At 39.9% G+C, this 15,565-nt stretch overlaps 1 protein-coding gene across 1 annotated transcript in view; it reads left to right on the forward strand.

Moving 5' to 3' along the window:
• Positions 1–10,136, forward strand: part of CHRM4 (cholinergic receptor muscarinic 4) — a 1,937,157-nt gene extending 1,927,021 nt beyond the window's left edge. Inside the window, exon 7 of the mRNA XM_044082625.1 lies at positions 7,064–10,136. Coding sequence (XP_043938560.1) covers positions 7,105–8,550 — 1,446 coding nt within the window. The 5' untranslated portion in view covers positions 7,064–7,104 and the 3' untranslated portion in view covers positions 8,551–10,136. The remainder of the gene's footprint in view (positions 1–7,063) is intronic.
• The last annotated feature ends 5,429 nt before the right edge of the window (positions 10,137–15,565 follow it).

Consider the following 15,565-nt stretch of genomic DNA (forward strand, 5'->3'; position numbering starts at 1 on the left):
TTCGTGGTTTTAGGCTCGGGGTTTTGTAGTTTCGGTGTTTTGTGGATTCGGTTTTATAGTTTTGAAATACCGAAATTTGATGTTTCAGTATTTCGACATTATGAACTGTAGATATATATATATATATATATATATATAGTAGAAACCACCAAGCCCCAAATTATGTAGAATCCACAAAGTGACGAGCCGTGGTAGTCGCAGCGTTCAAGAATAAATGTGTACCAATCCAGGCAAAGATGAAGTGCTTACAAAGTCCTGCCAAAGCACTTTCGTACATCAAAGGCTACAAGCTCATTACCAACCACTTGTCGGAATAAAGATAGATATAGTAGCTGCAACAGTCTGTTTAGACCAACCTCAGTGTACCTTGTGTTTAGGCTGTAGTCCACTATCAAACCATGAATACTTCTAGGCGAGCTGCTTCATACACATCAATCTCCGTAGACAAACACCATTCGGTTCCTTAAACTCTGTTATACCATATAAACTGTTAGCAAACTGCTTCCTTGTACAAATCCAGCATCAGTAAAAGAAAAAACCATTCGGTTCAACCTTCTTTATTCATGTGTGAGCGCTTTCACGGCAATACAGAGCGCTTCATCAGACAAACAACAATGCTCAGGCGCCAATTTTTAAAAAAATACATAGGAGGAAGTCACTCCTACTAACTTCCTGGTATGCTGTGCTAAAGCATTTAAAGTGACAGTGCAATAATAAAATCAAATGATAATATAAAATCAAATAATTCATAATAGCAATGTTATAAATACAAATAGGACTCAAAGAAACTTCATTTTAACAACACATAACACCATTGTTACGAAGCCAACGTGTTGTACAGATCACACTTAGATTAAAACTTCTTACGAATAACATACTCAAGCTAACATAATGTCTAAGCGACAAAGCACATCGAAATAGCTCTTCTCATATACAAATCCAAAAGGTCAAATTCAAATAATGTACATGACACATGCAAAAAAGCAACGTCCATATTAGCGGCAGAACCAACTGCATGTTCAAAATGCTGATATAAAACCATTATGGTGTGAGGGAAGGGAAGACAAAATAAAATGCTATGATAAACAATAACTCTATGAAATAAATGTATCTGGGTGGGACAATAAGTGTCTACTAATATATCTGGATCTATAACAAATATAAGATATTAACCTACTGAAGATAAAATCAATAATTAAAACCATGTATACAAAGGATATGGTGAGAAGAACTATCGATGTGAGGCATATAAAAGGGGGGGGGGGAGGGGGGAAAGAAATAGACAATATAAATCCTAAGTATGGGTGTGTCCATGAAACACAAAAACATACCCTAACATGTATACAGATAAACTATGGAATATACAACTAAAAATTATAATAAACCAAAAATTATTTAAAATGCATATTAAATAACTATAGTCTGTGTATATGAAAATCTGTTAACAAATCCACAAAGCAACCTAAATAAATATATTGAACTGAATCTAACAACATTTAACCAAACTAGGTATAACAAATGAGAATATTAACATAGCATATTCAGCATAGAGTATATAGAACTGGCCTATTGTGGATACAATTGATGAACCAATAGTACCAGGTCATGTACATATGGGAGCCACAGTATAACCTTGGAGCCTAAATATTATGTAATCAATTGTTCAAAGTACAAATGGAGAATGTTACAAAGACCTCAATAAATGAGACAACAGAAAATGAGGCCATCTAGATCATCTCAAGGGTCTGGCCTTGAACTGCGGTTTAATGGACAGAACTTCATTCAGGCCTTTCTCCCTATGGGCCGCCAGCCTGCATATCCACTTTAGCTCCGCTTGTTCAGTAAGGTTGACTATATTGCCTAGTCTAGGATTGGGTATCACAACTTGGAGCACTTGAAATAAAAAGGTGTGTATTGCTCCTTCTCTCATGGTGTGCCGATAGAGCACTACATTCTTGTTTTCTAGCTAGGCAATAACAATGGTCCCTTATCCGTTCTCTAAGGGACCTGTTGGTTTTACCAACATAAAATGAAAAACAGTAGGTACAGTGTGCAATATAAACAATGTTTCTGGTGTTACAGTCACTATTCTGATTTAATGTCCAAAGGTGACCTGAAACAGGATGCCTATAGTAGTGAGATTCATCTACATATTGGCATTGTGCACATCTGCCACATTTATTCGTTCTTTCAAAACCTGACCTTTCTTGAAGCCCTGGGCCTTTACTGTTGCATAGCAGCCTTTTCAGACTCAACATATTGCTGAAAACAAAGGATGGAGTATGGCCCACTAATCTGGTAATGCTCTCATTGGCGGTAAGAATATTCCAGTGCTTGTTGATTAAAGTTCGTAGCATGTTACAGCCTATTCCATAAGGCATAACAAAGCCAATAAAACTATTGGCAATGGAATCTAGAGGTCTTCTACTTTCACCACCCAACAAGTATGGTTTTGCTCTATTCTGTCTGAGATATTGCATTTCTGTATATACTTTCTGGATTTCTTCTTCAGAATAAGCTCGTGCCAGAAGGCCATCACTTAGCTCATTCAACCCTTGCTGATAGTCAGACCCTTGAGATGATCTAGATGGCCTCATTTTCTGTTGTCTCATTTATTGAGGTCTTTGTAACATTCTCCATTTGTACTTTGAACAATTGATTACATAATATTTAGGCTCCAAGGTTATACTGTGGCTCCCATATGTACATGACCTGGTACTATTGGTTCATCAATTGTATCCACAATAGGCCAGTTCTATATACTCTATGCTGAATATGCTATGTTAATATTCTCATTTGTTATACCTAGTTTGGTTAAATGTTGTTAGATTCAGTTCAATATATTTATTTAGGTTGCTTTGTGGATTTGTTAACAGATTTTCATATACACAGACTATAGTTATTTAATATGCATTTTAAATAATTTTTGGTTTATTATAATTTTTAGTTGTATATTCCATAGTTTATCTGTATACATGTTAGGGTATGTTTTTTTGTGTTTCATGGACACACCCTTACTTAGGATTTATATTGTTTATTTCTTTCCCCCCTCCCCCCCCCCCTTTTATATGCCTCACATCGATAGTTCTTCTCACCATATCCTTTGTATACATGGTTTTAATTATTGATTTTATCTTCAGTAGGTTAATATCTTATATTTGTTATAGATCCAGATATATTAGTAGACACTTATTGTCCCACCCAGATACATTTATTTCATAGAGTTATTGTTTATCATAGCATTTTATTTTGTCTTCCCTTCCCTCACACCATAATGGTTTTATATCAGCATTTTGAACATGCAGTTGGTTCTGCCGCTAATATGGACGTTGCTTTTTTGCATGTGTCATGTACATTATTTGAATTTGACCTTTGGATTTGTATATGAGAAGAGCTATTTCGATGTGCTTTGTCGCTTAGACATTATGTTAGCTTGAGTATGTTATTCGTAAGAAGTTTTAATCTAAGTGTGATCTGTACAACACGTTAGTTCCGTAACAATGGTGTTATGTGTTGTTAAAATGAAGTTTCTTTGAGTCCTATTTGTATTTATAACATTGCTATTATGAATTATTTGATTTTATATTATCATTTGATTTTATTATTGCACTGTCACTTTAAATGCTTTAGCACAGCATACCAGGAAGTTAGTAGGAGTGACTTCCTCCTATGTATTTTTTAAAAATTGGCGCTCTTACAGAGCATTGTTGTTTGTCTGATGAAGCGGCTCTGTATTGCCGTGAAAGCGCTCACACATGAATAAAGAAGGTTGAACCGAATGGTTTTTTCTTTTACTGATGCTGGATTTGTACAAGGAAGCAGTCTGCTAACAGTTTATATGGTATAACAGAGTTTAAGGAACCGAATGGTGTTTGTCTCTTACGGAGATTGGATGTGTATAAGGAAGCAGCTCGCCTAGAAGTATTCATGGTTTGATAGTGGACTACAGCCTAAACACAAGGTACACTGAGGTTGGTCTAAACAGACTGTTGCAGCTACTATATCTATCTTTATTCCGACAAGTGGTTGGTAATGAGCTTGTAGCCTTTGATGTACGAAAGTGCTTTGGCAGGACTTTGTAAGCACTTCATCTTTGCCTGGATTGGTACACACATTTATTCTTGGAACGCGCACTACCACGGCTCGTCACTTTGTGGATTCTATATATATATATATATATATACACACACACACACGTATGTATAGATATAGATATATAGATATAGATATATATATATATATATATATATATATATATATATATATACATACACATATATGGATATGTATTATACACACACATACATATATATATATATATATATATATATATAGATAGATATAGATATATATATATATATATATATATATATATATATATATATATATATATATATACATTCATACGAGCGCACACACACAATAAGGAAGTGACGTGGCTTTGCACCCCCATGTAAATGCAGGATTGTGTGTATTTAGGAGATTTTTTTAATGTATTTTTGTCCATATATTCAATGCTGCTTATCTTTTATAAACAGATAAGTTGGGAGGATTTGCATTCATTTTTTTGTTTCCTATTTATTGTTTTTTTTTTTGTTGTTGAGTGTTTCAGTTATGACAGGTAGTATAAAGAAAGAAGGCATAGCTGCCAAATACTACTTCCAACCCATTCACCCATTTACTCTTACAATAATTCCTATACATTATGTTGTTCTAGCTCATCATTTCTAACAGTGCTTTCATCAACTGTTCCATCTGCTACAGAGAAAAGACCTTGGTTATATTTTGCTATATTCAGTTCCAGGAATATTTATACACATTTGTTGGCCTAGTCAATTTTACTTTTTGTTCAAAACATATAAAACTGTTTAACAATATTCTCAATATTTGTAGCCCCCCACCCATTTTTTTCTTGACTTCATTTTCTACAGCTCTTGCCTTCTGTTCTCTGAACAAATTCCTTCCTGAGTCATCTTTAAATATGTTTGCAGATTACTCCATCTTTAGTGTTCATGCGGCTTCTATTCTGGCCTCATTGTTGATGTCCCTTCTTCCCATTTAGTCAAATTCTTTCATTCATCCTTTTTTTCAGATCTTATTTCATTCTTCTATTTTTTATGTTCAACTATTTCTATAGCTTCTTCTGTAGGTGCCTGTCTCTCTTTCCATCTTTTTGTGTTTGCCTTTTTACTATAACAGTATCAGCATTGCTGCTAGACTTCTATACTGTTTATTTGTGGGTTTGTCCCTCAGATAACTAGTTGTTTTGAGACTTGGGAGTCTCATTAGATTGCTGTTTTCAAGATTTCACCTACCTCCCTCTTGAATAAGTCTAATCGTGGTCAGTCCCAGAAAACATGCATCCATGTGCCTCCTTCCCCCTACTCACATCTCCAACAATATGCTAAAGTCTCAGTGAAGAACTTATTTAACCTAGCTGGTGACAATGCAAGTGCTGCCATGCAAAACTCCTGAATCTCCATGATTTTGTTGAATATTTTAGTGAACTTGTAACAGCCTCCCATGTTTTATTTAATATTCTTTTCCAGTAACTCTGCTTCCTGTTCAATCTTTCCTTTGTTTTTAATATTCTTGCACTTCCATCTGACCAATTTTAATGACTTAGTAGTGAGACCTCAGCTTAGCAACCTTCCTGCCTTCCCTTTTCCACTGGTTCTATAATACTTAGATCACTTCAAGTAGATGATTTTCATCTCTTAATCCAGCCCATCTCTTCATAGCCCCTCACTTTAATACTTGTGACCAGTATGCAACTTATATGCCATATTTTTCCTGTTCTACAACAATGATATTGTTTTATTGATATTCAGGCCTTCTATATGAAATACAATGTCCATCCATTCTTTTAATCTAGGTTCCTTCACTAGGTTTTTACAACTTTATCCCTTTTTCTTATTATTTGCATGTCCTCTCTCTCTCTCTCTCCTTTCTTAGCTTCTAACAATAACTCCCATAAGTCATCCCCTATCCTTAAACCTTCTTCTGACTCCCACATCATTTCTCTCCAATCCATTCTGTATGATGTAGCTGTTAGTCTCTGCACATTTGCAACTTGGTAGATCCTGCATAACTGCTGGTACCCCTAACCCTCCTTCACTAACTTCTGACATTAACATTTTCCAGGTGCTTCCTTCTACTGCTTGTAGTCCACGATTTGAATCCTTCAGCTTACTTTGTTTCTTTAAACAAGTTACTTAGCCAGACTGTTCTTGGGTCACCCATGGAAAGGGACACTTGTGTTTTGTATCTTACTGTAACTATATATATATATATATATATATATATATATATATATATATATATATATATATATATATATATATATACACACACACACACACACACTACTGTGTTTCTTTCTTTGCTACATACTAAAGTTAGATTTTATTTTAAATTCTCTTTATTTTATAATACAACACTTATGGAGATTGTCATGTTAACATGGTGCGGAATTGCTCTATTGTATCTAATTGCCATGCTGAAGTAAACCCCCATCTTTCTAGCCCTAAAAATATTTACTTGTTTTCCCATGTCTTTGTCTACCTGTTTGCTAGTAGATTAATTACTGCCTAGAAGGTTCCATGCTCCCTTTTTTATGAGAATTCCATTCTGACGTGTTGCTTTCATTGTATGAAATGTACCAAATTATCTGTAGTGCAGGTTTGTGCTTAGAAGTGAAGTAATAAATAGCATTGCTTCATGTTTTTACAAATTAAACAGTTAAAATAATATCCATTATTTTTTTAAAGAAGATATGAAGTAGTCTGCATATCTAAGTAAGCTTTTGGTTTATCTCTCTAATATGCCAGTCACATAAAAGTGTAACATTATTTTGATTGCTTATGCAAGAAATACAGACTTTGTGTTAATAAATAATGCCATGCTATTTATTACCAGTGCATTGTCTTCTTTACTTTTTTACAATCTGATGAATGATTAGACAGACACAGAAAGGGACAGCTAGAAATATAGAGTTATGAAAGCTGATTTGACAAATGGAATACCATTTAATGTCTAAATTTCTTCTCTGTGTTTTCTGTAGGAGTTGTACAGAACTTATCAAGACAAAGTTGCCCAGTAAAAATGGAATACTTAACGTATGATAACATCACCCAAGCTGCTGCTCAAAATGCATCTATGCAATTGGAGTTCAGCCACTACAAGATGGTGCAGGTTATCTTTATCGCTACAGTGACAGGGTCTCTCAGCTTAGTCACTGTAGTCGGCAACATCTTGGTTATGCTGTCCATCAAAGTCAACCGTCAACTACAGACAGTCAACAACTATTTTTTGTTCAGTTTGGCCTGTGCTGACTTAATAATTGGAGTTTTCTCTATGAATCTATATACAGTTTACATTATCAAAGGGTACTGGCCAATGGGGGCAGTAGTGTGTGACCTCTGGCTAGCTCTTGATTATGTCGTAAGCAATGCATCTGTCATGAACTTGCTGATTATTAGCTTTGATCGATATTTTTGTGTTACTAAACCTTTAACCTACCCTGCAAGGAGGACAACCAAGATGGCAGGTTTAATGATTGCTGCAGCATGGATACTGTCATTCATGCTCTGGGCACCTGCTATCTTGTTCTGGCAATTCATTGCTGGCAAAAGGACAGTAGCTGATGGTGAATGCTACATCCAGTTTCTCTCGAACCCAGTGGTTACATTTGGAACTGCAATTGCAGCCTTTTACCTTCCTGTGGTCATCATGACAATATTGTATATCCATATCTCACTTGCAAGCAGAAGCAGGATCCGAAGAAGCAAGCCAGAGAAAAAGAAAGAGTCAATAACTAAATCATCAAACTTTTTTAAAAATTATTTTATCAAACAAAACAATAACAATACACCAAAGCCTTCGGCTACCAATGCAATAAAAGAAGAAGTGAGAAATGGAAAAGTTGATGAAAATCCTTCCCCAAAACCTGAATCATTAGGGCAACAGGAGGAGAAGGAGACATCCAATGACTCCAGCACAGTCAGCATTACCCAAAACACAAAAGAAAAATCATTAGGTGAAAACGTACAAGATGGACAAGGACTTCCACCAAATCCTGTACGGCTTAACCCAGGCTCAAAGTGGTCCAAAATCAAAATTGTGACAAAGCAATCAGGGGGTGAGTGCATCACAGCAATTGAAATAGTTTCTGCTAGCTCTACCTCTGCTTCAAATAGTATGTTAGCACAGAACCGCCCTTTAAATGTGGCTCGTAAATTTGCCAGCATTGCAAGGAATCAAGTACGAAAGAAGCGTCAAATGGCTGCAAGAGAGAAAAAAGTGACGAGGACAATTTTTGCAATTCTTCTGGCCTTCATCATCACATGGACTCCTTATAATGTGATGGTGCTTATCAACACATTCTGTGAGACCTGTGTACCTGAGACAGTATGGATTATTGGTTATTGGCTTTGTTATGTGAACAGCACTATTAACCCAGCCTGTTATGCACTCTGCAATGCTACTTTCAAAAAAACATTTAAGCATCTGCTTCTGTGCCAATACAGAAACATTGGGACTGCAAGATAAATCGGTGCCTTATGGGGTTCTGTTTATCCACATGATTGCAAAGAGGTGAATTCTTCTGGTGAGGGACTTGGGTCCCTATGTGATCATAATTCCATATGCACAGATATACATAAATATAAATGCACCAACCCACATGCATGCGAGTGCACACCCACATGCACATATACAGGTTAAATCACTTCCTGAAAAAACAAGATCTCTAGGAAGATTGTCAGCCAGAGTAACATAAGAGGATGTTTCTTTAGACATTCAACACTTTTTCTTTATTAGTTAAGTATATACAGCAACCTCCGTCACCAACCTAGCTCTCCTGCACACTGGGATTGTTGAAAGACTAAAATGAAAATCATATTCCAGTGATCTTCCTGACTAATGTTCATTACAAGGTGTGCCAAAACAGACAGATTATTAAATACCCTATTTGGCATACAGCATAATATAATGCTTTTTCCTGTCTGTGTTACTGACCCACACCGTACTGCTGTAAGAAATAATCTGGGAGTAGCCTCCTTCTTTCTTTTTTTTTTTTTTTTAACAGAAAGGTACACATGTGGCTGGAGACCAAATATCCAAATGTCTCTGAAGAAAACCAGCAAGAAGAGCCATTTTGTCTCTTTGCAGAAACATCAGAGAAATGTAAACTGGTGCAAACTAGGAAATGAGCTGTTGTACTTCACCTGTGCCATTCGTTCTTGCATTAACTCAGTTAAGAAAATTTTACTTGACAAAACATAAAATGAAGGTTGCCAAAGTTTTAAGACAACAGTTTTTTAAGCACAGCAGAAGATCCTTATTGGAACAAACAGCAGATTGTGAAAACTTTTATGACTTCTTCAGTATGAAATAATCATGGCTGTCATCATTTCGAGAACAAACTCCATGTTTCTTTCAATGGAAATGGCATAAGATGGCAGCTGCAGAAAGCTAAGCAACATTCCATAGTAATCAAAGATCACATCTGTGCCAGGCTGGACTTTTCCCAGGACACAGTCATCATGTCAAACTAAAAAGGAATCTGATAGTTTCCTAAACTGAATAGTCATGAATAATGCCAGACTAAACTGTAGACAATCTCCTTTATAAATTGTGAAGAGTCAGCAACGGATGCCAGACTGGCAGGAATTGCAATTGTGTTAATATTAGTAAACAGTTGTTACTAAAACCAGGTTCCTTCTATCTCTGGAAACCATTAAATGTACATTCTTATGTTGTATACTAACGTGATTGATATTTATACTACCAGTGTGTGCAATATCCATGTTTATTCATATACAACTTACTGTGTACAACTATAGTGATACCAGACAAAACCCTTCAGTGATCCATGTAGTTTGACAGTGAGTCCATAGGGTGAGTTACAAGGATGATATATCTCCACAATCCCCGCCGCATTATTTTAGCATCAGACAAATGGAACTTCACTGTTATTAAAGGTCTGGGAATGGGTGTTGTAAATGTCTTATAGTAAATGATGTACTCTACATATAAGGAGTTATCAACATGGCATAGAAAGAAATCAATTGCAGTAAATTAAGCACTGATAAATATTAAACTACATTATCATGGTTCTGACTTGTTCTGCTGTATATCATGATATCTTTGTGCTGATATAACGTAAAACTTAAACATGTCTTGCCAGAGATATGGTTTCAAATTTATCTTTAAAACTAATAGTGTAGCAGTAACAATCAGTTCTTTTGCTGTGGAAACCCATTTAAATTTTAAATCTGAGAACACAAATGGTTTATGGGTATAAAACTCAAGATTTAAATATCTCATTTATTATTTTCTTTTTGGTTCTGCACATTAGCCCATACTATAGCCATATCATTAAGCAGGACTACCAAGGTCCTTCACAATTAGCTAATCCAGCCATATATACAGTATTGCACACCTCTGGCAAACTGTGTTGAGGACCAAAACCAAAAATCTTTCTGCACAGGCAGAGTTGCAGGGGTGGGATCGGCAGGGTGTAAGAATTGTTTATTGTACCATGGCTTTGGAACCAATATTGGAAAATACTGCTTCCAATCTTGCAAGTCAAGGACTGGATCTTTAACTCTTACACACTGGCGATTGTACTGCCATTAAAGAAACTGCACTTGCAATCACAGTTAAATGGTTACTTGCATTGTTTCAGAGACCATCTGACACCTCTCTTAGTGTTCATCCTGCTCCTTAATAGCTTGTACATGGGACATCTGTCCCCTTCCATCTATTGTCTTTTTTAATGGAAGCTGCACTGACTCATTTTCATTGTACAACTATTTCTTTTATTGCTACTTCTCTTGTTTTCCATACTAATAAGGTCCCTTTAGCAAAAGTCATTAAATGCTTCAAGAAAGTTCTCATCTATAGAAAGTTAGGCTCAGCTGATCTTAACCCTGAACTCACTGTGGCCTGTGATACTTTTGACTTCCCAGTAAGGCACACCACTAACTTTTCTTTTTCTTTTTTTATGTATCATGACCTCTGGAAAATTGCTAATATTATCCCAGAGCCAAAACAAGGCTCTGACTTTAATCTAGTTTCATCTCAGTTAATTGTCCTCCTTTCTCCCTTGAGCAAAGACTTAAATCCATAGCCTCTCAGCTATATTGTGAAATTGAAAACCTTTGGCTTTACTAGACATTAGCATGGATTTAAAAAGGATAATGCAAAAACAGATCCTTCTCTATCTGGCTAATGTACTCGAAAGTTTAATGGTTACAAAGAACCAGGACACATTCATAGAACTCTGCAAAGCATTTGACTATCATCGTCTTATGAAAGATCTTTCTCATTATGGCTTTTCTTCATCTCCATAAGTTCATTATCTGATTACCTGCACAGTAGATTCTTTAAAATGTGTTTCCACTTGGACAGGTATCTCTTTATGCAGTGATGTTAAGTTGTCAAACTCGCCTTCATTCTTGCTGGATGGGTTCGGAGCCGATCCTCGGCTCCGACTCGGCACTTGCTAAGCTCGAGAGCTAATTTTACCAGCTCGAGGCAACCCTATATCCCATGATGCAAGGCGTGACTACCTCAGATCTCATTTGCCACTTCGCGAAGAGGTCTCTTTTTACCAGCTCAGGTAAAGTTTTTGGATTTATACAGAGTTAGTCAAGAGTATCCCCCCCCCCCTTTTTTCTAGTCTTCACTATAGTGTTAGCGCTTTGTATTAGATATCCTTTTACCCTATATTCCCTTTTCTTCCTTACATAAGCATAATTTTTCTCCTCTCAGGCCTTAAGGCTCCCTCCCAGTTATTTCCTGTCAGGGAGAGTGTCTGTGTTTTTCAGTTTTTTCTCTGTAGATAACTGTGTGACTGTTGTGTGCCTGGTGTTTTTTTGGGCATACTATGTCTAAGGAAGTGAAGGTCTCAGGCTTCAAGAAGTGTGACTCGTGCTGTCAGAAAATGTCTCTGACAGACGGTCACACTTCTTGTGTGTACTGCCTGGGGCCTTTACCCCTGCAGGACTCCTGTGCTATTTTTCACTCCTTTAGCCAGAGAGTCCTGCAGGAACATAGAAACAAGCTGATTCTACGTGGCTTGTTGAAGCCAGAGGGTTCTCCGACCAAGACTGGGTCGGCTAAACCCTCTAAGCCACCTAAAGCCCAGGCTGTGGTGCTTAACCCTTTGGCGGTGGCTCCGACTCCTTCGGAGTCGAGATCGGCTCCGGCTGGAGCCGACCTTTCCACATTGGAGGTAATGGTATCGGCTCCGTCTGGCTCTGATACACAAGTACCTATGACTATGTCGGCTCCGGCTGGAGCCGACACATCTTTAACCAGCATTGGAGCCGATAAGCCTTCGGCTCCATCTGAAACCAAAGGGTCTTCGGCTCCGATGGCTCTGTCCAAGAATAGATCTCGGTCTCCTTCCCTGGAGTCGATTCGTTCGGCTCTGGGATCTCCTCTACTTTCTGAGCGGAGCCATCGGAGCCAATCTTCAAGGTCTTCCAGGCTATCAGACCATGACTTAGAGAGGGTGGTAAGTAGACTGTTGAAGTCACAGGCACTAGCCCAAATGCTCCATAGCCCATCTCAACAGATGACTGCTATTTCTCATCCCCCTGAAATTCCTCCTCCGACTCTCCTTCAGAGTTTGGAGCTGGAGCTTCTCGGAACGGTGACTGTGGGTGCGCCAGAGCCGATACTTCCCCTGTCGGCTCCATCGTCTTCGACTCCGATCTCCTCCATGAGACCTTCCTTGGAGGGATCTGGTCATCGGATCTCCCTTGTCGGCTCTGAGGGGGCGAGTGGCATCGGACCCTTGTCCGACCCCGCTCTCCCTCTTGGAGCTTCGGCATTGGTGAGCTCGGCACCGACATTGGCCTCGGAGCCTTCTCTTTCGGTGGGACCAGGGATTCCTGTTTCTTCGGAGTGGGAGTCTTCTGGCCTCCCTGGGAGGGGAGCCTTCGAGGTGATGAGGAGTGTTCTAGCCCCGGAGCTGAGTCAACGGTCTGTTCCATTAGCTCCTCCCTCTTCGGTGCCTGTTGATGTCTCTTGCCATTCTCTTGCTCCCGGACCCAGAGATCCATCGCCCCAGGTTTCCCCATTGGGAAGAACTTCCTCTTCCGAGGTTTCTCCTGATCCTGCTGGAGAACCCCCGCGTAAGAGGACGTGCAAGAGGAAGCACACAGACTCCCCTGAGTCTACGACATCAGATACCGACTTAGATGAGTCGGAGGGTTCCCCATGGTCCCCCTCTGAGGATGTCTCCTTTTCAGACATCCTGGAACTCCTTAAGCAGAGGGGGAACTGGCCTTCCATTGACCCCTCCGAGGATGAGTCTGTATACCTGGAGGCCTTTGGATCTCGACCCTCCACCTCCTGGGTGTCTCCGCCTTTCGACCCGCTCATGCAAGTGGTGGCTCGGAAGGCATGGACAGCCCCAGATTCTGTGGAACCAGTCCCCAGGAGGCCCTCTAAATTCATCACGGCCCCTTCAGACAAACAGTTTCTTACCAAGGGTGTTCCGGTTGATGCCATGGTGGTGGCGGCGGCCACCAAGAAGGAACTTGCTGATCCTTCTGTACCTGTCCATCCTCCTAACAAGGACTCTAGGACCATGGATAGGTATGGTAAGCAGATGTTTTCTTCAGCGACCTTTGCTATGCGTTCGCTGAACTATCTCTGTCACTTTACCAGGCTTCAGAGAGACATTCTCAAGGAACTAGGTGAGGTGGTTCAGGATCCATCAGCTGCTGGGGCTCAAGAAAAGATTGCCTCACAGCTAGGAATCCTAAATTCTATAACTAACTCCTCCATGCGGCTCATTTCTTATGCAGCCGATGGAGCGAGTAGAGCCGCAGGCACAGGAGTGGCACTTAGGCGTCAGGCCTGGATGCGGCATTGTAATTTCGCAGATCCCTTTAAGGCGTCCTTCACTAATACACCTTTCGATGGTTCGGCTTTGTTCGGGCCTCAGGTGAAGGACACATTGACCAGGTGTGAGCAAGATGGCAAGACCCTTTCTGCCGTAGGAGTCCATTTCTCCACCCCTTCAAGATCCTATCCAAAAGGGCAGAAGGGAGGGAAAATGTGGTTTCGTAAATCTCAAGGAGTCACGCCTGATACACATGGTCAGTTTACCCCCAGAGGCAGAGGGGGTAATAACAATAGACGCTGCCTTAGGGGCAGAGGGGTCCGCAGAATCAGGGTAGCAGGGAGCCTCTCTCTGATAAACCCTTCCAGCATCCCTGAGGTGTTGCCCGACTGTCCACCCTTGGAGGCAGTCGGGGGAAGATTGTCGCTGTACCCAATAGCCTGGCGTTCCCTATCTCAAGACAAATGGGTACAGTTGATCATATCCGAGGGATACAGTATTCCTTTCGAGAGATATCCCGTTCCTCATCAGTCCCTTCCAGATGTTTCACCCGGTCTAAGGGAATTGGCAAAGCTGGAGGTATCAAAGCTCCTAGCAAAAAGAGCCATCCAACTAGTTCCAGCAGACCAAGTAGGATCCGGCATCTACTCAAGATTCTTTTTGGTCCCCAAAAGAACGGGAGATTGGAGACCAATTTTAGACCTCAGCGAACTAAACAAGTTTGTCAAGAAGGCAAGATTCCGGATGGTCACGCTTCAGTCCATTCTACCCTTTTTGGGCAAGGACAACTGGATGTGCTCAATAGACCTTCAGGATGCGTACTATCACATAAAAATTCACAGGCGCTCCAGAAGGTTTCTCCACTTTCGGCTGGGGACCAGTCACTTTCAATTCAGAGCCCTGCCCTTTGGCCTCACTACAGCCCCCAGAGTGTTTACCAAATGTATGGCAGTGGTCACGGCTCATCTGAGACGTCAAGGATTCCAGGTGTTTCCGTACCTAGACGACTGGCTCCTCTCTGCCACCACCAGGCATCAACTTCTCAAGGCCAGAGACTACACCCTTCACATCTGCAACCAATTGGGGATTTCTGGAAACTTCAAAAAATCTTCTCTGTCACCTTGCCAATCTATTACCTTTATAGGCGCAGAATTAGACACTGTCAGTACATCAGCGAGACTCACAAACCAAAGAATTTTGGACATCCAAAAGTACGTTCGAATCATATTACTCAACAAGAGAATCACGGCCAGATTTGTTCTGAAGGTTCTAGGTCTTATGGCTGCGGCCATTGTTCTACTGCCATTAGCCCGCTTCCACATGCGTCTTCTGCAGTGGATTTTGTTCACCCAGTGGTCATTCCAGTAGCTCCCCCTGCAACACGAGATATTTGTGACACAATCGTGCAAGAGTCATCTAACCTGGTGGATGTCTTCCCCGCAACTCCATCAGGGCCGACTGTTTGTTCCCCCAGTCCCGGTTGCCATAGTCACTTCGGATGCCTCTCTGATCAGGTGGGGGGGGGGCATTGTCAGGGCAGGATGGTCCATGGGACTTGGCAACCAATAGAATACCATCTGCACATAAATGTCCTAGAGATGAGAGCAGTGCTTTTAACGTTGCAGGCACTCAACGACTTTCTTCCTTTAGGGACTATTGCAGTTCAGACGGACAACATGTCTGTAGTCTGGTATATCAACA

The sequence above is a fragment of the Protopterus annectens genome, chromosome 9.part0, assembly GCF_019279795.1.
Source record: "Protopterus annectens isolate FY-2018-M chromosome 9.part0, PAN1.0, whole genome shotgun sequence".
In the NCBI taxonomy this organism is placed as follows: Eukaryota; Metazoa; Chordata; order Ceratodontiformes; family Protopteridae; genus Protopterus; species Protopterus annectens.